The 23441-nt window shown below is 41.9% G+C and overlaps 3 protein-coding genes across 3 annotated transcripts; all 3 read left to right on the top strand.

The window, feature by feature from the left end:
• Nucleotides 1–5070: 5070 nt before the first annotated feature.
• LOC131892421 (uncharacterized) lies at nucleotides 5071–6490 on the top strand. Its single transcript, XM_059242290.1, has 2 exons — nucleotides 5071–5524; nucleotides 5590–6490. The coding sequence occupies exons 1-2, from the start codon at nucleotides 5139–5141 to the stop codon at nucleotides 6386–6388; spliced, it is 1185 nt and encodes a 394-aa protein (XP_059098273.1). The 5' UTR covers nucleotides 5071–5138; the 3' UTR covers nucleotides 6389–6490.
• Nucleotides 6491–17584: 11094 nt separating this feature from the next.
• Nucleotides 17585–19571, top strand: LOC131892419 (uncharacterized). Its single transcript, XM_059242288.1, has 2 exons — nucleotides 17585–18027; nucleotides 18739–19571. The coding sequence occupies exons 1-2, from the start codon at nucleotides 17609–17611 to the stop codon at nucleotides 19523–19525; spliced, it is 1206 nt and encodes a 401-aa protein (XP_059098271.1). The 5' UTR covers nucleotides 17585–17608; the 3' UTR covers nucleotides 19526–19571.
• Nucleotides 19572–20249: 678 nt separating this feature from the next.
• LOC131892422 (uncharacterized) lies at nucleotides 20250–21827 on the top strand. Its single transcript, XM_059242291.1, has 2 exons — nucleotides 20250–20726; nucleotides 20792–21827. The coding sequence occupies exons 1-2, from the start codon at nucleotides 20344–20346 to the stop codon at nucleotides 21567–21569; spliced, it is 1161 nt and encodes a 386-aa protein (XP_059098274.1). The 5' UTR covers nucleotides 20250–20343; the 3' UTR covers nucleotides 21570–21827.
• Nucleotides 21828–23441: the final 1614 nt, after the last annotated feature.

Here is a 23441-nt window from a genome sequence, read left to right as displayed (position 1 = left end):
TTTATGTACCAACGCAAACCAGATATACACTTCGATCTTTACTCTTGATCAGTCTACATGTCTTCTGCCTTATCCCAATGAATATGATCATGCAATGGCGCAGTTGGTTGGTACGAATCTATGAAGTACTTTCCGGNCCTTTGGCCCTGCACCTTTGGCCCTGCACCTTTGGCCTTGCACCTTTGGCCCTGCACCTTTGGCCCTGCACCTTTGGCCCTGCACCTTTGGCCCTACACATTCGACCCTGCTCGTTCCTAGTCACACGCTGGGGGAGTCCTGTGGCAACATTGCTCTTGCTCGCCCCTCATCGCTCCTTCCTAGTTACTCGCCTAGTCAGTTGATTGTATAAATGTCTAGGAATTATCATCAATAAAGCAGTCTACTACCATCCACAGACTCATCATGTTGGCGGACCAACGTGGACTGCCACAATCTTATTGGTTCATTCCAGTCCGATTTATCTTAGAGCAACAAACATATTGCCCATAACGTGACCGTAGTCGTCAGTTATGATGTTTACGATGCATACCTTAGTTTGGATGCGTGTCAGGCCTTGGGAATTGTTGGACCCAACTTCCCCAGTTCTGCTATCTCTGTAATTGAAGAGCAAGGCAATTCAATCCCTGATCCGGCCCAACCTCTTTAGCCGTTGAAAGAGAGAGAGGAATGGATTTTATCGTTAACTTCTACACCCTCTAGGGACGATCTTCACTTCGTTGAAGCCAAACTGAAATCTGCTTACAGCTCTGTTTTGATGTATCATGGTTGAAACTTATGTGTGGTCCCATTGTTGGCGATCCAATGGTGATAACCTTGAAGGAAAGAGCAAGGCCATTTGCGATCAACACCGCACATCAAATACCAATCCCTTAGTTAGCCCCTGTCAAGAAAGGTCTTGACGAAATGGTGGATAGTGGAATCATTGAGCCCGTAGGTGATGTCCTAACACCCTGGTGCCATCCATTAGTCGTGGTGCCCAAGCCAGATGGATCCTTCCGCTTGTGTGTGGATTTGACCCGTTTGAATACAGAGGTCGTAAACTCCATCCATCCAATTAAAACTCCAGCTGAGGCAATTTGTGGATTCAAGCCCTGCGATAAGTTTTTCGTTCAGCTCGACTTTGTCATTGGTTATTGGCAAATGCCTCTGGCCAAAAAATCTCAAGAGTTAACCTCTTTTATAACTCCTTTTGGGAAATTCCAATTTCTGCGCTCACTGATGGGTTTCATTTCTATGGGTGATTCCTTTTCTTATAGTGGTGATGTGGCAATGTCTGGACTTGGTGTCCAGAAAGTCGTTGATGACATTGCCGTTGGAAAAGAGCATTACCGCGACATGGATTGCATTACATGCGAGATCCTTGAGTGCTTTGCTCATTTTGGGATGACCGTCAATGCGAAGAAGAATCTGATTGGTGGGGATGAAGAGATCGAATTTGTGGGATATTGTATCTCCCACAACAGCATCCAGGCAGATCCGGAGAAGGTGGCCGCAATCTCAAGGTTTCCTCCTCCTGAGCACCGTCGGGATTTGGTATCGTTTCTTGGGCTCGTGAACCAATTAGGCCAGTTCTCAAGTGAGATTGCCAAGACTGTGGAAACATTGAGAGGTCTGTTGAAAACGAATAATGTTTTTATATGGCTCCGCGAACATCTGAAGGCACTTGAGCACATCAAATCCGTTCTAACCTCTCCGCCCGTTTTGGGAATGTTCAAGCTGGGAGCCAAGACCGTCCTTCAAACGGATGCGTCCAAGTTAAAGGGCCTCGGTTTTGCACTCATGCAATTACACGAGGGTGAGTGGAAACTCATTCAATGTGGATCTCGATTTTTGAAGGATGCCAAGAGTAGATATGCCATCCTTGAGCTCGAAGCTTTGGCTACCTAATGGGCGATAAAGAAGTGTCGATTTTTTTTGGCACGTTTGGAGAACTTCGTCGTTGGCTGGGCAATCGACTTGCACAGAGTTAGCATCGTGATACCATTTCGAGCATAATTCATATTTTATAGTTCAGAACTACCATGGGTTCTTCTCTATTAAAAGGGAAGTGATGATGACTAATTACGTGCGACCTACTTTCTCGTCGTTTACTTTATGTACCAAAGCAAACAAGAAATACACTTCGATCTTAACTCTTCATCAGACTACATGTCTTCTATCTTATCCCACTTGATACAATCATGCAAAAATGTATGTTATTTATTACCTTTCAATCTTTATATGATATTTGGTCTACCAACGAATTTGAGTTGGCAGACCGAGCTAGTCCTTGAATATAGGGTTGATCTGGAATGCTATCTAAAAATTTTTCCAAGTCTGACTTGAAAGATGCTACCTGATCAACAAGGCCTACTACGTATTCCCTACGAATATTAGAGGGAAGCAAATTCAACAATGACGAAGCCCGAGAAAGAAGAGAAATGACTGCATTGTTTGAACTAGCCTGGATTCTCGAAGACTTGAAGGTGCTCTCAAAACGCACATTAAGCCTCTAAGATCACTAAAATTGACCCTAAATCCTGGGTTGGGACAAAGCTCATGGATGCTTTTGAAAACGTACAGTATCAGATACCTTTCGTACCTTCTCTGAACAATGTACAGTCCCAACTTTTTTAGTCTCTCCCAATACGAGAGCTCTCTCATTCCTGTGATGTTCCTAGTGAAACATCTTTGGACTTGTTCGACCTTTTGCAAACCTGCTGAACTCATTGGAGCCCAAATGGATGAAGCATATTCAAGATGTGGCTGGGCAATCGACTTGTACAGAGTTAGCATTGTGATGCTATCTCTGGACTCAAACGTGCGATATATCCAACCACACATTTGAAAAGCTTTACCCACCTTCAACAGGATATGGTTATCCAACTTTCTATCGTTTTGGAGGACTACACCTAAATCTAGCATTTACCCAACATATGTTTGGGGGATTTTACCATGAACTCGGCATGACCGTTACTTTGAGGGTAGTAAGGTATGTATGTATGTATGTAAGTCCTTCAGACGAGAGGTCCATCGTTTAAAAGAGATGCTAAAATCAATATCAATTTTTGTTTCAATAAAAAACTCATTCCAGGATCTAGCAAACGCAAACCCGGGAAGCCGTTGACCCCAGTTAGTACGGTGACGGCTATTGCCATGACACTCCCCACTTCTTCCAGATTCAACCCCAACCCGTCCTTTCACAGTGGCCAAGGCCGATTTATTTTCCTTTGGCAATCACGAATACTTGTTACATAGTGATCAAGGCAATCCAATCCAGGATCATCCAGTTAGGCCCCAATCCAGATTTCATACAAGACAATCCAGTCCGAACCCAATCTGGATTTCTTTCACTCCCGATCCAATCTGGATTTCTTTCACTCCCGATCCAATCTGGATTTCTTTCGCTTCCAGCCCACACTGCATTTCATTCACATCCAACCCAATATAAATTTATCTAAGACAACCCAAGGGAATTTGATTGGCTCTCTCCAGAATTCTTCCAAGGTATTCCACCTTTGAATCCTTGTACAGCTGACTGGTAGAGAACTAGTTCATGTACAGAGTAGTATGTAGTAATGTAATGAACAATACGAACAAGATGAGGCCCACGAATGTTCCTTGAGGTACTCCAGACACCATAAGACTAGTGCTGTTTAAGGAGCCATCAACTCAAATAGCTTGAGTGCACTTCGTGAGGAAATCCCTGATCCAAGAGCATGTAATTTCTCTAATACCTATTTTTTTGAGCAATTTAGTAGTAGAATATCAACTAATGAAGTGTGAAAATTACAAAATCTAAATTCCAATAAAAGTATTCAATGCCAATCAGAAGTTATCTTTTCGAAATAGATGCTCCACGAGTTCAAGTTCCGTTTACTGTTGATTTTGATTTTACTTAATATTGATTAAGATCCGTGATTTATTTGAAGAAACATTTTTGTGTCTTTTGGTGATCACTGGTCACATTTCTCTCTGTACTCTAATTCTCGAATGCGTTCAATCATTCCGAGCAGGAACGTCACTTTGTCAGGCGTAATGCCAAATGAAACAAAACACAAACCCTGAATATTATTAGAAAGGACAAATCAGCAAGCTGCAATAGCTTCAAGTATTGAATTGGCATGCTAAATACATTGAAACCCAAAGGTCTTGGTAATGTAAGCTATATGGTTTCATTGCCTCCTTAAACAGCAATAGAAAAGTAAAATTGTGGGAACCGTTCAAATATTACCGCCACGATAAGGGACTGGATGGATCTATAAAATCGTAGCGAAATCACTTCTTTCAAAAAAAACATTGCAAAGGTACTTAGCTCTCATGTAGGGATTGTAATATGTGAACTTCACTGGCACTTTTTTGCAATTTGCTTGGCTACACTCAGCATGAGATTTATCCTCCTAAAACAAAATGATTTCATCCCCTGATTGAATCCGATTTAGGGATGGAAATGTGCCGAGGATTCAATCTTGAGGATTGAAGTAGGGCTGCTTCCATCCATCCATTCAATCCTGGTTTTCAATCCTAGTCTAAATGTAGCCTAGGTCATATGCCTCTTGGATGGCTTGCGGTACGACCCTTATCAATGCATTATGTCATAGACATTAAAATCCTTAAATATATGCCCACATTAAGTTGCATAAAAAACCTTCATCAAACATAATCACCTCAAACACTGCGCATTTGCGTTTCGGTTTTTGGGGGATAACTGGCTAGTATTCTTGGTGTGTGATTCATTTCTTCAAATGTCAGCAAAATTTGATAAAAAGGAATTTTTCTCCAACCTAATCTTCAACTGTTTTGTTCGCAAGATGCACTTCTAACAATATCTGAATGTCTGTGGCGTTTGTAATGTAATTTCATCACACTTTCAAATCCCAAAAATCTTTGACCACACTTCTGGGGCACTAATATACTTTATATGACACAACTAGCATTACAAATATCTCATATCAGGGTGGACCAACAGTCAATGATTACAACATTATTAGTGCAGATCTCTAGATTGGAGGTTAGCGATGCTAATCTTTTGGTAATTTATGGACTTATTTATAGCCGGCATAAAGATAAAGAGGGTTTTGGCATACTAATGAGCGACGAATCCTATATCCATCTTTAATTGCAGAAGAGGGAGCGATTGTTCACAACCTCAATTTAAAATGAAGTGTTCAGCGGTCATCACAATGTCCATGCTCATGTTTGGAGTATCGGTTTCTCATGGGCAAAATTTTGACGACTGTATGAAGGAGGTTGAGAAAATCGTGGTGACCTTTTCCACACCAGAGGTCGAGGCTGTCGTTGAGCAACATCTGAAGGAGGAGCTTTGTGGTGAAGGTAACATCATCCCAGGCGATCCAGAAGTATGTGAAGCAAGTATCTCAGAGCGTTGGCCAAATATCACCGAGCTTATTGTTCAATACAAAAATGAATTTGCCAACGAGTCCTGCACCCAAGCCATTCCGATCCGGCTTGATTGGGATTGTGCAAGTTGCCGATATCGTATCCAAGGTTTGCTCTCAACTCTCCGATCATACTCTTTCTACAGGTAAAACTATTGGTGTTCAATCAATTACTTGGGAAATCCTTTGACCAGAAATTCTTTTGTAATAGGTCTTTCCAACAATTCGTACTTGGGCCCGCTTATTGCGAAAAAGATGAGCTATCTAACACTGAACAGAGCGATTGCAAGGAGTGGATCGAGACCTTTCTCTCGAGAACGTTTGCCATCCTTCGATACACCCCAACCGAGAACATTTGCAACACCCTTTATGGCCTTTGTCCTGGAGAGATTGGATGTCGGGACGGCATGAGGCAGATCTATGAACAAATTGGCCAACCAGACACGATTGAAAGGACCATGCAGGCTTTAAAAACCGATGTCTGCGCTCAAACATGGGTGGAGAATGCCGAGGGATGCAAGACAGGTGTGGATAACTGGTGGCCGAAGATTGCTGATAGCCTCGGGAAACGGAGCACAAATTTCATCAGTTACATTACCTATTGCATGAATTACTTTGATTACTTCTCTACACCTGCCGAAGGGGATACATGGGACTGTGGTACTTGCCAAAAGCGAATGCGAGAGGTCATGGGCTTCAATAGGAACCATGAAATTGAGTGGATTGTGGCATCCGTAGATCAGATTATTTATGGGACAACAATGTGCAACGATGTCACAAACAAACCAGATGACACTCTGGCCTGTCAAAAGTACGTGAGGGCTTTCATGCCCAGAGCCATGCAGCTGATAATTGATGACAGCTTCGATAATCCCGATAAACTCTGTCGGGTGGTTTTTGATTTTCCCGACTCGTGTCAGTACATCGATTCTGGAGCTGCTTCTTCCATCAGCGCTGCCATTACCTTCATTGTTGCCATGACCCTTCTAGTCTTCACTGCAGTGTTCTGATTTAAGAATGATATGTCTCAATACCAGCAGTTGTACTTAATTTTGCTCCAGAATCAAAGCTTATAAAATGGTTAGTGCCAAAATACACCTTTTTGTTCTCTACTGGGAGCGTCTGGTATTCAACAGGAAAGATGATCAGTTGACTGGTGCGATTTCAGTTTCGTTACCACCTCTTTAGTTTTCAGATTGATAGGATAGCATAGCACGGAAATAGCCCTTAGAACAATGGCATTGCCTCAGTTTTTCTTTTCTTGCTCATTCTAAAAATAATAATAAATTAGAAAAGTATGAGCTTGCATATTAGGCTACCCAATGACGACTTAATGACCCAATGGTTGAGGTTCAGGTCGAAAAGACGAAAGAAAAAAAAACCAATTTGAATAATTCAAATATTATAAAAAAATATTGAAGAAACTTCAGCACAAAAGCAATAACATTTGGTAGGAGCACGATTAAACTAGTTTGAGACAAGTTTTCAGTCACGCTCCCGCTAAAGGAAATGCCCAAAAAATTAAAACGACCCGTGAAGTATTTTTTACAGATATTTTTGATCATTCCCTTTCCAAGATGTATTACCTTGCTCATATACCTTGAGAGGGTTTTCATTTGACAAGATACATCCTAGTACTGCTGGGTCGAGTCCAAGTGCACTAGAGTCTTTTTCTCGATTTCGTCGAAATTGGCCGGACTCGAGTCATTCAGAAGTGACTCAAGTCCGGACTCGTCAAAAAAAATCTTCATTTTTTCTTATCATTTCGCAACAAGAGTCTTTTTGTTTAAACTGACCGCAGTAAAAGACCCGAGTCCTATGCCAGGCTCGAATCTTTTGCAGGACTTGGCAAGTCCGGCCCGAAAGGCCAATAATCAGAGGAATCGCCCCAACACTACATCGTAGCCTTCCCGTGACTTGATAAGTACTCCTGAATAAGATGACCATGCTCTTTCTCAAGCCGAGACAGAGTCAAGAGGCTTGTTTTTAAAATATGTTACATTGGATGTAATGATGATATTGATCACATTTATCAACTATTTGAGCTCCTGGGTTCCCTTGATATAGTCGTAGGTAAACTTACGGTCGACTTGGAAAAGCGACTCCACAACTATTACCTATCGGAAAATTTATTTCATAAAAAAACTCGCCAATAGAAGTGACACAAGTCCACTCATGCTCATTCCTAAATTTAGCACTTACACAAGTGGAATCATAAAGATATGGACGAACTTTAAATTCCGGCAATGTTGTCAAGCCAATCAAGTTGTAAGGTCTTACCAGGGTGGTGTTAGACTATTCAATCTTTTCCCCTCTTTGCAATTATTTGTAAGAGCTCCCAGGGTAACAGACTGTTCTTTTTCAGTTCGAAACAGCCCACCTTGCCGAAGAAAACTCCACTCAAATTGCACCAGGTTACCCTTCTTTATTTCCACTCTCTATAAATACTACTACATTTTTTGAATGTTTTGATACGTGTTTAAAGTATTTTAGGTCAAGTTTCGTTGTTTTTGGGGGGGTTCCACACATGGTTTGAAAAACAGGCCTCTGGGTTCAATTCTCAAACAGGAATCGTCCATAGATGCAGCCATGGATAAACTAATCTCAGTTTTTGAGGAAGGCCTTCATCGAAAATGACCACTTGATAACAGAAAGTAGAGTGGTCCAAGAGGTTAGGTCGAATCTAAAGGTTTTCATCTCTTATGCAAACTCTAAGAGAAAGATGAAACACCCTGTAGGACCTTTTGAGGTTGATGGTGAAGCCATTTACAATGTGAAGGTTATGACTGTCATGCTTGGAGATCAGCTTTTGTGTGTTTTCAACTCTACTGAATTTTGAAGCAACAGCTCTTCACTCTAATAACGAGCCTAGTCCAATTGAGTTATTCATTGATCTTACAGTTAAAGATCAAGATGCCTTACAGACCAATAGGGACTTGAGGCTTTTGAGTTCTCCTGGGCCCGTATTCTCAATTCGCACTTGAAGCAGGACTTAAAGTTCAGTCTCAAGCGCCAAAGTTGAACTTGATGAAGGTTAGTCTTGCAGCCATATTCTCAAACATTTTCAAGTTGTGCTTGGCCGAGCTGACCTCGGCGCATGCATTTTGGCTAAAGCGGGAACAAAATCCTCATTTTCATTCAGGATGGCCAAATTCAGGGACAAGCATAAACTTAAAAAAACAGTCGAACAAATCCTTTTGAGCCAAGATGCCTTCTTGTATGTCAATTTGAATCGTGTAAGAGTTCCTAGTGAGTTCAATTTTATGTTTAACCCAACTTTCATCCACATTAGAGCTTCTTAAAACGTCATTCCCAATTCCAAGACTGGTCCAATCAATCTCGGAAATTTGCGCTCAACAGTAGAATTAAGGGTGACTGGGAATACGGCTCGACCAAGTTTGCTCTTGCAAATTGGACTTTGAGTCGAGAGTACCGCTTTTCCAAGTCTGCACTTGAACGTCAAACTCAAAAGCAGAAGTTCGAATCAAGAATACAACTTTTTCTTTAAGCTGCACTTGAAGTAGGGATTTATGCTTGAAACATGACTTCAAGATCCAAATAAGGCCAGAAGTTCTTTGAAAGTCGAACTCTAACGTCTTTCCAATTCTGTGAAAACCCTCCCCTATATTTTATTTCCACAAGAACCGGCGTGATTTTTGTGGGACAATTCGTTTTGACATGTCAGGCTTATCACTGCATATCCTTTATTGCTGGAGTCGGAAGTTTCACGTTGGAAGGAATTTGGTGTTCTTGTCGGATCATCGGAAATCCGTTCAAGTTATGAATTTCCGTTGTCGGAAAAGTGAGCTCCGAAATGACAGGTCCGGAGTCAACTAGGCATTCCCAGGAGGGGAACGTTTGATACGCAAGCAGAACCGGTCCTGCACAGCAAATGGATGAAAGGTCCGAAAGCTAATAAGCCGGATAGTAGGAGGTCGTAGAGTTTGGCAAGTTCTCGTACGCCCAACGTAATGTATTAATACCCTCATAAGATATCCATTCAGGTAGCAAGTGATCTGTATGCAACTGTATCTAAAGTTCATCACTCTTGTAGCAGAAATCAGTAGACTCTACAGTAGAGGTCGACTTTGATAGACGCATTTAGACTAGGATAGTGACCACATTTTGCAGGATAGTTAGCCTTGAAGATTGGCCCAGGTATGCCAGACAATTGAGATTGATCTGGGACCAATGGGGAGTAGAGGTAGCTAGCGATTTGTATCCTTAGTCATTTGATGATTGTTTGAGGCCCAGTTAAAGGAAGCTCGAATTATTGCTCGTATGCCCTGATTAGCGTCATAACCGGAGGCCTTAAGATAGGTCTAAGAAATTGAAGCCTTTGTATTAGGTGCTCTCCATCTTTGAGGGCTATCAAGGTATTTTTACCTAGTGCTTGGGTCAAGAGTTCCAAGTTTCCGATCACCAAAAAAATTCAATAAGTCAGGACCTTTCACCCCTGGCTGGTGGACGGAACATGGTCTCTTTTTTCTTGTTTCGTTTCAATTTCTCCACTCGCTTGAGGGTGTCTTGCGAGTAGAGATTGTCCCCTTAAAAGTCCTGGACCATATCAGATCCGTTGTCACCAAACACTTGCACCATGATGATTTCATGATCAGCTGCTTTGGTGATTTCCACTAGAGTGTTGAAGACGCCACTTCCTGTCTTTGCCTCCTTTTCTAGCAATTTTGAGGCTTTATCCAGGTTGTGATGCGTTGAGGCCAACCGGACATCCTCGGCGAGACAAAAAATGCCCTAGCGTCGTGCAAATAACCATATCAGGCTGTTATGCATTGCCACTTGAGAAGTGAGATAGTTGATCCTTTTTAATTTCCTCGCTCAACCATTGACATTAGTCACGGCTTGTTGCACCGACCCTGAAAACATGAATCAGTGGTTGGGTTTGGAATGAAGTCTTCTCGCAAAATAGCGGTCTCATATGCTCAAAATAGGGAAAATGAGTTCCTTCATTTTTCATAACGATCTGTGATCAGTCATACCACTGGAGGATTATGATCATTCTTGGGACTCTAACCTTTCATAGTTCTAAAACATCCTGCTTTATCTTTTTCTACAGGACTCAACCTGTCATTTTTCTAAAGGACTCAAACAGCTCTCACTTTTTCGAGGACTTTGGCCTCTCATTTCTCCGGAGGGCTCTAATCTTTCATTGTCCTGGTTGACTTAAACCTTCCATTTTTTCCGTAAAGCGAAATCCAGAGGAAGGGGCCTTCCCCGCGAAATCATCAAGGTTGGGGTGGGAATTTGATAGCGATTCCGCCGCCTGAGGAATGATCGGGGTGCCCAAGAGGGCGTGGATGGTCGCTGCCGTATCGGTGCGAGACGGGTTAGCCATGTCCTCTATGTCCACTGAGGTTTCATTGGTCACGTTCAGGGACTTGAATCCGAAGAAATTCTGATCATTGGACTTGGTGCGGCTGGGATTGAGGGGTTGACAGGGGGCCCAGATGATTGTAGATCCGGCGGGGGAATTTACTTCACGGTTTAGAGGATGGACTAGGGGATAAAAAGGAGAGCAGATTTATGTGTCCTTGTGCATTGACCTACACAGAAAAACATTGATCAGTTGTTTTCCGGGTAGCAAAATGAGCAAGATCTGCAACAAGGCAGCACGAAATCTTGCACGAAACCTTTCATTCTTTTATCATCAAGTGAATATAAAAAAGATCTTATTGTGCGAATCCGATTTCCGAGTGGCTTTAGCTACCTGGCGTTTGATTGGTTTGACTCCATCGATCTCGTTCCCCTCTCGCAAGAGATTCGATCTTAAATCAGTCCCCAATTGACAATAATTGGTGCATGGGTGATGGTACATTATTCAGACTCCTCTCCAGAGGCACTTTTCGTCGTAACCGACGTTTTCGCCGCCTTTCTGGGACATCTTCAGATTTTAATACCTCGAATTCCTCTCCTCTTTTACCCCTCACTTCACCCACCCCCAATACGCCCTCGTCTTCACTTCAACCAGAACCATGGCGGCTCCGAAGCAGCCCTCGTTTACAAGACCATGCTCTCTTCATTCTACCGTCCGTTTGATTGCTTTTCACTGGGATTGGTTTTTTCATTTTATCATTGCTGGGTTGGAATGTCTCCAGTCCTCGGAGGACCAGATTGTGAAGAACGGAAGGATGAATAGCTAAGGTTTCGTTGACTGCAGAAGCTCAAGTCGTTCCTCGTGCTGATCTTGGCCCAAATTTCAAATGGGATCGTCAAAGGCTTCTTTCGTTTTTTTTCTTTATTCTCAAATTGCCATTTTCGAGCTAGGGGGGGAGATGTTATATAATTCCGTCTATCCTCTTTTTATATCAGATGACTCGTCTAGATGTTTCCTCAACAATATACGTCACTTGTAATTGAGTAACCAACCTGGATGTGAGTGCTTCCTCTTCGATACAACTATCTATATCTATACACTATCCTATACTGCTTCTTATCCAAGCGAGAACTTTATTTTGGATCCAAATCTTATGGAGCCTGTTAACTAAAATGCCATGATCTACTTTGTCAAAGGCTTTTGGCACAGTCAACTTAGACTACGTACTTTATATAGTCAATCAGTTGAGTAAGCGTGTTAAAATGCGCACAGAACCAATGATGACCAATGATGGACTTACAGAAGCTCTACAAGTTTGAGCTTCATGATCTTCTCAAGCACCTTCGGAATGTTCAAAGTCAGAGAAGTCAGCTTGCAGTTTGTGGGCTATAGTTACAGACGGTTTTCATCTCGTATCAAGCGATTTCAAAACTAATCCCTTAGATATGGAATGATTGTAAACCCCCAAGAGTGCATTGTTAGATAATCAGTTGGGTTTTCACATTTTTAATTGTCCGAACCATAAAATACTCCTTATCATTTAATCACTATTTGATGCGCCGAAATACGAGAAGCCTCATTTTCAAACCTTTTGCAAAAGCGCTTCAGCTAAACACTTTCTTGCAGAAATATTTTTGCATTTTGCTTTTAAAAGGAAACAAATTTCGGTAAAAGACAAGATTTGAACGGAGCTCAATTGGTGTATTGCACTAATCAAGATAGATGAAAAAGAGGAGTGATCTGAGCCACTTTCGTAAATCATTTTTAGTAAAAAGTTGTTCCTTTTGGAGATGGCTAGTGAAGCACTTCACATCGTTGATGCGTGGACAGTAAATGTGTTAACCCCGCGCAGTGGGTTGGATAGAATGCCGGCCGGTTTCGATCGTGTGGACCCTGTGGTGTCCACGACCTTAATACAAAGGTTGGAAGACCATTTTACCGATAAGGGTTCTTTCACCATTCATTCCATCACAGCTATGATTAGCCTTCTAGCTTTCCAACGGCACGACTTTAACTGCCATATGGTTAAGAGATGGGAAGCCCGCCCTGTCAACAACATCGGGGTTCTCATACGGTGTGTTCCATAGATCGTCACTATATGGTCTGCGTTAAGTTCGCTTTGTGCCAGTAATACAGCAAGCAACATCGTTGATTGCCACTTGAGCAGCCTTAGAGCACACCGAAGGTGCAGGTGTTAGCTCATCTGAATTGAGACGAGGCTGGCAAGAAATCTTGCCAGCCACAAAACCTTTGGCCAATTTCAGCCGTCGAGGTTACGTTTTGAGGTTTATCGCCAGGGTGAGTTAAGGAGGAGATGTCCCAAAGGTGCATGGCGTGGAACGGCAGTAATGGACTGGCATCTAGCTACGTCTCGCTCAGCTTTTCTCATGTTCTGAAACTTACTCTCCAAGACCACTTAAAGCTGATATTGATGGAAAGCTTCACATGGACATCGATAACTGAAGACCGGTAAAATGATTTTGCAATTGAATGTAAATTCCAGAAGGGTGTCAGAACTAGTTTTCCTTGTAATAGAGACTCCTTAACAAAAGTCTCTTGACTTGCTGCTTGACGTTGCAGAAATTTGAATGGATTGTCTGAGCACGACTTAAGCTAATGTGAAAAGTTGCTGTTGTGAGGAAAACTAGTTTTGATGACCGTAAGAAATGTACACTCAACCGTAAAAAAGTTTTACCGGTCTCTATCAATAACTACAAGCAATTTGTTAAGGGTTTCTTCAGGTTGACCAAATTTAGGGGTAGACCCTTTGATTTGAAAAGTTTCAGGAATTGTTTTTCCATATCAGTTACCTTATGGCGCTCGTTGTAACCTGTGTAAAATCCAAGGTTTTTAAATTGGCAATCTAGCTTCTTGTACCTCAAACTAAATTAGGTGCATAAACGAAGTAACATACGTAGATGAGTAGAAATCGAGTTTGTTGTGTGTTTTACTGCAGCTGAATCTGCCACCAATCTACACAGTGCAACTCCAGCAGATTGAAAAAGCAAATACGACAGCCCATAAACCACTGGAAATTATGGACGTACCTCGACCAAGACCAGTCATAACAAAAAGTCAATTCAGCCGCAATTTTGAAAAGTCAATAGTAATAATAATAATCTTTTATTGCGACTCTTGGTCATGTCATGTCGTAAAAATAACTGTAGAATAAAATATGTTGTATATACATTATACAAAAGTTTGTTGATAAAACAAGAAAAATGTCAAGAAGGTAAAGGCAATAAAATAGATGACTAGAAAGTGATATCACAATGAGTATGACTAAAATTGGTTCAATGCACATGAAAAAAGGTAAGAGGTGAGTTACAGATACTACAAAGACAGGTAGGTAGAGGTAAGTGATGAAAATCTTGGTTATTGCAGTAGAGTGGATGAGGCAGATTGAACAGATCCTTTGTCACCTCCCGTCGCTGATGGCATTTGGCTGGGAGCTGACCAAAGGTGCGTGACCGCCAATAATCCGAAGGGATGTCGGGCCAAGGACAAAAAGGTGTTAGCAAGTCCTTGACCGGAAATGATAACTTGTGTCCGGACATCACCTCCGGAAAGGTCAGGTTCCCAACACTGTTGGACACTAACCTTGCCAGCCCGATGGTGAGGGGCTCGGTTTCACATAGAAAATGTGCATATGCATTACTGGCAAATTGGGGCACGCAGAGGTATTGCTTGAGGAACTTGGTGTAGGTGGCATCGGCGGATTTGAGGGCGGATTGGGCGGAGTTGGGAAGCCAAAGGTGTAGACCGTATAGAAAAATTGGGGTGACGTAGATCCGGAAGAGTTGAAGTACTATTGGGAGGGGAAGATTCTTCATGGGAAGTCTATTGCATATGTATCCGATCCTGGCCCTGGCCTTGGTTATTGTGGATTTGAGGTGGTTGGTGAATGAGAGTTGGGTGGAGAAGTTGAAACCGACATAGTTAAAACTATTGACGATTTCAATCGGACTATTGTTAGTATGGAAGGAGGTGGGAGGCAGACGACTTTTATGGAAAACCATGGCCTTCGTCTTGATGGTGTTGACTTGAAGGCCGTTCTCTTGGCAATAACCGTGGAGTGCATTGATGGCATTTTGCAATTCCACGGCTGAATTAGCCAAGAGAACCAGGTCGTCTGCATATTGAAGATATTATACCATAAAATGGTTGATGGTGGGGCCTTGGTGGGTGAGGGCTTCGGGCAGGTCGGATACATAAAGATTGAAAAGAATTGGCGATAGTGGATCCCCCTGCGGAAGGCCAGTGGAAGTGAAGTAGCAGGGGGATACGATAGGTCCTCACCAGAACGAATGGAGCATCTGAGTCCCGAATAGATGTTGGACAGCAGGACATAGATTGAACGCAGAACTCCCTAGAGTTGGAGTTTGAGGAATAACCGCGTTCGGTCCACCCTGTCGAATGCTTTGGAGAAATCCACAAAGCATCCATACACACTCTCCTCTTGTTGCTGATGTTGGAATGCACAATTTCATAGAGGAGAGTGGCTGCCGTGGTGGTTGAGCGGTTTCTCCGGAAACCGAATTGGAACTGGGGAAACTATCCTCGGCCAATCCGGAGAAGCGGGCAGCTAGTAGGGTGGACATCATCTTCAAGAAGGGGTTCTCCAGGGCGATGGTCCGATGGTTATTTGGAATGTCCCTGGGCCCCTTCTTATGAATGAAGATGACGGCTGACTCCATCCACGCTGGTGGGAAGAAGGAAGAATGGAGGGCGAGGTTGAAGAGATCTTGGAGGAGTGGCTGGGTTTGGATCTGGAGAAGTGAAAGTTGGAAAGGAGAGACCCCAGATGTTGAGGGGGGCTTTGCTCTTCATCTTCTTGAAGGCCACGTCCATCTCGGGTTCCGTGAAGGGCTGCAAAAGGGGATGGTGTTCTTCTGGGCAGCCCTGTACCTCCTCCACTACTGTTTCTGATGTTGATGCAAACAGTTCTTGACAGTGGAGGAGGAATTTACTCACGGGAATTTCAGAGTTGGCGGCGGGCTTTTTGGCACGTTCGTACAAGCCCGCCATCCGGGACGAGGCCGATGAAGAGAGCAGGTTCTCCACTTCCAACCTTTGGTGGGCTGACTCGGCGCTCCTCAGAGACTTGTGATATGCAATTCTTGATATAGGTTTATTTTGTTTATTGTTTATTGATCACCCGTTCACGCATCAAAAAATGAAAAGAGTGTAAGGTATTGTAAAAGGGGTCAATGAATGAAAATCAAAGGAGAGAAAAAGGCAAGATCGAGATGTCTGTAGCATTAAGTTTGAACATCAAGAGCACAAGTTACAAGCGCCGTTTAAAATGTTTAAGTGAGGACGTTTGGCGCACTTGGATGGGCAGACGATTCCACATTGCGGGGACTCGACTAAAGAAGCACCAAGTTCTGCAATGAGACTTGGCAAGTGGCACCTCTAAATTTAATTGACTTGTAGATTTTGTTATCCGAGCATCGCATCTGAATGATAAAGTGCATCCCCGTCCCTAACAGGATACAGTTTGGCGCTTATCAACATTTTGGAGCAATTTGAAAGCATAGGTCAGATGTAAGTTCCGTCGTCTCTCTTCCAGAGACACAAGACCGAGACGTCCAAGGCGATCTGTTTAGTCCAGGTTCAAAGTTCCAGATAGAATTTTCGTTAACCTACGTTGAACGAATTCAATTCTTTGACTGTCATTTTTAAACCTCGGTGACCATACTTGTGATGAAAATTCAAACATTGGGCGCACGTATACGTTAAAAACTCGGACGAGGATGTCCGGTTCAAAAGTCAGAAAGTTTCTTCGAATCATCCCAAGTATAGCATTGGCCTTATTAGCTGTTTTTGAACAATGTTCACGGAACTTCACCTTGTTGTCAAAGGTCACTCCTAAGTCCCTATGAGATGTCACCTCGTCAATGGCAACGTTACTAATGGTGTATGGTGACCTTTGATCCACTGATCCATTTCCGAGACCCCAATATTTTGCACTTGTTCCTGGAAGCTCATCTTGTCATCTCATCAAGGTCAACTTCTAAACTGCAGACCCATTCAGACCGATTGACGATCCCATGTCATTGATTAATACCAAGAAGAGAATTGGTTCCAGAACTTTTCCCTTAGGAACGACCGAAGGAACTAATTCAAGAGAATATCGTGGTTCACCTTGTCAAAGGCTTTAGGAAAGTCAACAAATATTGCGTCCGTACGCTTTCCCACCTTAAATGCTTCCGAAATAGTATCTTGGAAATGGAGGAGGTTGGTGGTGCGCGACATTCCCTTGCGGAAGCCGTGTTGGTCTGGTGAAAAGAAGGAAGTCTTCTCTAAGTGTCTCATCACGTTGTCTTTGATTAAAGACTCCATGACTTTAGAGCAAACGCACGTTAGAGAAATAGGTCGGTAGTTGTTGGGCGATTTCAGGTCCCCAGATTAGTGTAGTGGAAATAGGCTTGGTGACTTCCACTCGGCAGGCAGTTTACCAGACGTCATGGAAAGATTAAAAATGTAAGCGAGTGGAGGTGCCACAGATTTGGCAAGGTATTTCAGGACAACAGGCGAAATTCCATCCGGTATAGACGACGACGATTTTGGGCCTAAGTCAATAAGGATTTCACAAAGGAGTGAGTGTCAGGGCATGGCTCTAGAAAAGGGAAAGGTAAAGGAGACATGCACTTCGTTAAGAGTTTTTCCTCTTAATTCCTTTCGCTCATCTATTGGTTTCCCATTTCTTTACTTAGCAAGATCACTTTGAAATGAGGTTTTGAAACGAACAATGTGTAGCTGGATGCAATACTCACAAATTTTACTCAAGTACCGCCATGCAATAATCTGTCAACAACCCTTTATTGGTGGCAATCAAATCAATAAGGATGTATATAAAGTGCATGTAACCTTTGACAATGAAATCTTCGGTCTCATGCCTCAGTTTAATAGTGTTATCCAAGGCAAAATGAGGTCGTGTTATTTTGGGGCTGTAATTGCCCTATTACTATTGCAAAGCTCGCAAACTAATGCTCAAAACTTTGACGATTGCATGAATGAAGTCACAACTATCGTCGAAAAGTTCTCCACCCCTGAAGTCGAGGAGGTTGTGGTGGGAGTTCTGAAGGAGGAATTGTGTGGGGAGGGAAACGCTTTCCCAAATGAGGCTGAATGCTCGTCGAGCATAACGCAACGTTGGCCTGACATCACCCAACTCTTCATTGAGTTTGAGTCGGTTTTTGCCAATGAGACTTGTACCCAAGCCATTCCCATTCGTTTGGACTGGAATTGTATCACTTGTCGCTACAGGATTCAAGGACTTCTTTCCACTCTCAGATCTTACACATTCTCAAGGTACCAAATCATTTTCTATTCCAAATTAAAATTTTCTTGTTTATTGTTTGAACCACTCATACATCAGATTTGATGATAATCATTTGGTTATGGGGTGGAAATTGTTTCATTTTTGGCTTGTCAGAAGAGAAGCAAAATTATTCAAACTTTTTTTGATAGTTCCTGCTTTTAGCTGGTTTAACAAATGATCCTAAAATGATTCCTGCCATGCAAGGAAATGGCTAGGGGCCTGAAAACCGGTTTTAAGTTAAATTTAGTTTCGAGCCATTTCGGGGCAAAAACACTTTTTCACAAATTTTAGCCCTAAAATAGGCTATAACCACGAATTCGAAGGGTTTTCGTCTTTTAAAGGCAAAGTTAGGAGAACTATATTTCTAATGCTAATTATTACTTATTATTTTCATTATCATGTTTGAATTTTTAGCTTTTTTCAACCATCAAATGTCATTCCTTTCTCTTTTCATTGCGTAAAGCAGAAACCCCAATATTTTTCAAATGAATTAGGGGATGAAGCATATTTTTGCCTTAACTAAAGGTTTGATTGCCCACCACAATGTAGTCACTATTTCATTGTTTCACTATTTTCACAAATTTTGTTGTGAGTACTTGTCTTTTAACGATCCACACAAATTGCAGCCAAAAAGATAGTTGTAATCTTGATGGATTCACTTATGATAGGTTCATTCAACTCATTCATGTTGTAAATTGCAGGGCTTTCCGGGATTTTGCCCTTGGTCCAGCTTACTGTGAACAGCAGGATTCAACAGCTGAGGAACAAGAAGCTTGCAAGCAATGGATCGAGGATTATGTCACCAAAGCCTTTGCTGTCATCCGTTTTACCCCCACAGAAAACATTTGCAATGAGATCTACGGAGAGTGCACCGGAGAAATTGGCTGTCGTGATGGAATGGCAGAAATCTACAAACAAATTGGTTACACCGATACCATTGAAAGGACTAAAACTCTCCTGAAAAGTGAGGTTTGCACTCAAACTTGGGTAGAGAGCGAAGAGGGGTGTAAGAGGGGCGTGGATGCTCATTGGGATCGAATTGCCGCAGCAGTATCCCGAAGTGGGTTTAACTTTATCACTATTTGCTCCAACTACTTTGAATACTTTGCCAACCCTGCTCCAGAGGCCACTTGGGATTGCAGCACATGTCAAATGCGAGTCCGGGAGATGATGGGTTTTAATCGAAACCACAAAATTGATTGGATTGTGGCATCAGTTGACCAAGTTATCTATGGAACGAATATTTGTATGGATGCAGAAGATAAACCAAACGGCATTATAGCTTGCCAAAAGTATGTGAGGGCGTTCATGCCCAAAGCTGTCGATGTCCTAATTGAAGACGCATACAACAACCCTGACAAAGTGTGTCGAAATGTTTATGACTTTGAAAATTCATGTCAGTTCATTGCTGAAACTAATAGTGCTTCTACCGGAATGGCTGCAGTCAGCTTATTCATCAGCTCGTTCCTATTGATCAACCAGTTGTAGACTTAGTATGACTTGGTGTTTGTGAAAATAAAAGAGATTAAACAGATCCATTGGACATTTGAATATTATTGAGGTGTCCCGATTTTGATATGTCTTATTTCCAAAGTGGACAAAATCAATCCTCAAATAAAAGAAGGAGAAACAAGTAAATTGAACACTCAAAGCTTGAACGAGGAGGAATTAAAAGGTAAGCAAGTTTCAGCTGTTGACCATGTCCATTTTTTTGAAATTGGTACCAGACGAACCTTTATTCTAAGAGACTCGGGAATTTTTAGCCATGATGGCCGGTCATCAAGGAATAATCTTGACACAAAGCAATGAAAGCCAACATTTGCGTTTTGCTCACAAACGACCGAAAATCTTTTTTAATTATAGCGTGATCAGAAAGCCAAGAAATAAACTCTCTGACATTTTCAGTTTTGTTTTGTTTTCATTTTTTGAGTCATTTATGGGTAATCTTGACGGTGGGATTTTCCATTGTGCAAAAAAATCTTTGATTTGTTAACCCTCCCCCCCACCCTCATGTCATTTTCAACACCATAAATAGATAAAGGCAATCCTTTCACGACGTCAACCTACCGTAATTTCAAATTCAAGCAGTATGTTCTGATAATCATGAGTGGTGCTAATAAAGATTAAAACTTATTGCCTCCTATTTCTTGGGGATTTACACGTTCCTCATGAGTCGCTATATTTATGGTTATGATAAGTAATGTAAGAGTTTCATAAGGTCAACGCAAGCCAGATTGATCAGCTTAAGAGTCAATGGACTAAGAAGTAGACCTCAAGCCACTCTTCTCCATCAGTCGCGATTAGCAATGAAGTTCGTAACAATCGGCACCTTTTTGCTTCTGGCCTTTGGAGCTGGAGTGAGCGTGGCCCAAAGCTTTTCCGATTGTACCAATGCTGTTGAAGCCGTACTGACCACTTTCACCACGGACGAAGTCGAGGCCTCCGTTGAAGCACTTCTCAAGACAAAACTCTGTGGAGAAGGAAACCCATTCCCAAACCTAGAAGAATGCGAGGAGAGCATCTCCTTGCGTTGGCCCAAAGTCACTGAACTTTTGGTGGAACAGGCGGACGTCTTTGCCAATCAGTCTTGCACTCAAGCAATTCCAATCAAACTGGATTGGAACTGCCGGACTTGTCGCTATCGCATCCAAGGCCTCCTCAACACCCTCCGATCCACAGCCTTTTTCGCGTAGGTATTCTCATGGATCCTTTGGAACAGAATTACATTTCAAGCAAAGTCTTTTCATATTGCAGATCTTTCCGAGAGTACGCTCTTGGTCCAGCATATTGCAATAGTAGTGAATCCTCATCAGAAGAGGTTGAGACTTGCCAGGAGTGGATTGTAAACTACGTTCCCAAAGCGTTCCTCATTTTGAGAATCACTCCGCTTGAGGACATTTGCAACAACCTTTACGGTTTATGTCCAGGGGAAATCGGCTGTCGAGAGGGTATGGAAAAGATGATTGTGCAACTGGGTAATGACGAAACTATAGCTCGAACCGAGATCATTTTGAAGGAACAGGTCTGCACCCAATCGTGGGTCCAAGGGGAGGAGGGTTGCAAGAGGGCTGTCGACTTCTATTGGGAAAGCATGGCCAAGACCTTGTCTACCATGAGTCCAAATTTTATATCCGTGTGCAATAATTACTACGACTTCTTTGCTGAGCCATCTCCAGGGGACAAGTGGAATTGCGGAACTTGTCAGAAGAGGATGGGAGAAGTCATGCGCTTCCATTTGAACTACCAAATCGATTGGATTGTGGCGGCTGTGAGTCAAATCAATTACTCGGATTTGTGCACGGGATTGTCCAATGGCGAGGCAGACGAGGTGGTTTGCCAACAAGCTGTGCGCACTTTTATTCCCCGGGCATTGCAAGTCTTGATGGACGACGCTAATAGCAACCCAGACAAACTTTGTCGGAACATTTTCGACTTTGACCAATCCTGTCAATATATTGAGAGTGGGACCACTTCTATTGAGGTCTCTGTTATGGTTTTGCTCATGAGCGGCCTTCTAGGCCTGAAAGCGTAACAAGTTTTCAATGCTATTGTAACCTGAATTTTGAATCATCTGGCCAATAGCATATCTACTTTACACATTTGCCAACTGATTGTAATTTTGCATGATGATTTGTTGGTTCAAAACCTAAAGTTGAGCTAAAACTACCACTGACATTAACTTCTGACCAGATGTCTGGCAGAATACAAAAGTAAATAACATCAGAGTAAGAAGCGTTTGCTAGTCCCAATGACATCTAAATCGTTGCAATAAACAAACTGTTGACATGAGGCTCTGGTCATTATGGAACGTTAGAGAATAAGTGCTTCTGAACCGCGGGACAATACTCCCACTATGTAGTATTCTCTGACTAACAATTTATTAGGTGTTTGCTCAAATGCCAAGATTATCTTCTAGTTGGGCTTTCATTATTTGCTAAAAAGACAACAAGAACTTTTTTTGGTATGCAAATCGTATTTGAAATTAGCCGACATCTTATAGTATTTTTTTTTGTATTTTTTGAGTATATTTTTGTATTCTTTTTTGCGGACGTCATTACCGCTACTGGGTAGGGGATGACCAGCACTTAAAGACGGAAAAAGCATTCATTTTATCAAACTTCATCAGATTTATATATTATTTAATCTGGCTAGCCCTTGAATATAGGGTTGATCTGGAATTGTGACTAAAACCTTTTCCAAGTCCGACTTAAATCCTGCAATTAGACCAACTCCTATATATCCTCGCTAAAACAAATTGAGGGGAGCAAATTGAACAATGAAGGAGCCCGAGAAATTGAACAATGAAGGAGCCCGAGAAATTGAGAGCGTGAAGGTGCTCTCAAAATGCACATTAAGTCACTAGAATTGACCTTAAATCCTGGGTTGAGACAAAGCTCATGGATGCTTTTGAAAACGTACAATATTAAGTACTCTTCTTTGATTACTCTACAGTCCCAACCTTTCTTCATTGGACACTTAAAACTAAATTTGTAGAGTAACATTTCCAAAATGTGGTTAATCGGTGTTAATAGTGCCCTTAGTTATGTATTGCCATGGGTTTATTTAAAATCATAGTGATCAAAAGTCGAAACGTTTCGGTTTGGACTGACGTGGGTCAAAAAATGACCTAATCATCTGTCAAAACATTGCAGAGACATTTGATGACGGAAAGATGACAGTTTTAGATGCCGTGAAAGTACCTATTTTTCGTTTTCTCACATATATATTTTGAAAAAAAAAATGGAAAAGAATATCCACAGTTTTACTGGAATTTCAGATGTAAGATTAGTAATCGTTTTTCTTTTCCATGATAAACTGCACTAGCTAGTCACATATTTCAGATTTGATAACAATTCATTTTATGACTTAATTGTCAGGGTTGACACTTGATGCAATAATCATTTCCTATGAGTTGGATGCTATCGAACTCTACATCAGTACATAATGTTTTATCAAACTCCTAGCTCATGGCTCATTCAACTCATGGTTGACGATTATGAAAAGATAATTTCAAAATACCTTTTTCAAGGAGATGGCCTTAAGTAATCTTATGAAAAAATCCTTTTTCCGCAAGCATCAGAAAGAAAGGTAGTTTCTTCATTTTTTTGGACAATGGAAAAAATGGCTTCTGTCGAACTGAACACCTTGACGAACTCGACACAATTAAAACCTCGACATAATGGAAAACACGACTCTCGAAAATTTTATTTCAAAAAGCTCGACACATTGAGGAACCCGATTGATTGGAAAACTCGACATATTCAAGGGCTTGACATGTTGGAAAGCTCGATCTATCTAAAGGCAGGATTACACGTAGGTGCTCAAGCTTAGTGCTCAGCCTTAATCCGGAGCTCGTTCCATTAAAAAGTTTACGGGTTTTATGACCTGCAATTGATACGACGTT

This window comes from Tigriopus californicus, chromosome 12, assembly GCF_007210705.1.
Source record: "Tigriopus californicus strain San Diego chromosome 12, Tcal_SD_v2.1, whole genome shotgun sequence".
Taxonomy (NCBI): Eukaryota; Metazoa; Arthropoda; class Copepoda; order Harpacticoida; family Harpacticidae; genus Tigriopus; species Tigriopus californicus.
This window is presented reverse-complemented; position numbering and strand designations above follow the sequence as displayed.

Excerpts from the sequence above, each read along its gene's own strand:
- LOC131892421 (XM_059242290.1), top strand. The coding sequence starts at position 5,139 with ATGAAGTGTTCAGCGGTCATCACAATGTCCATGCTCATGTTTGGAGTA. Across the intron at positions 5,525-5,589 it reads CGATCATACTCTTTCTACAG|GTCTTTCCAACAATTCGTAC; the intron begins GTAAAACTATTG and ends CTTTTGTAATAG.
- LOC131892419 (XM_059242288.1), top strand. The coding sequence starts at position 17,609 with ATGCCTCAGTTTAATAGTGTTATCCAAGGCAAAATGAGGTCGTGTTAT. Across the intron at positions 18,028-18,738 it reads AGATCTTACACATTCTCAAG|GGCTTTCCGGGATTTTGCCC; the intron begins GTACCAAATCAT and ends TGTAAATTGCAG.
- LOC131892422 (XM_059242291.1), top strand. The coding sequence starts at position 20,344 with ATGAAGTTCGTAACAATCGGCACCTTTTTGCTTCTGGCCTTTGGAGCT. Across the intron at positions 20,727-20,791 it reads CGATCCACAGCCTTTTTCGC|ATCTTTCCGAGAGTACGCTC; the intron begins GTAGGTATTCTC and ends TTCATATTGCAG.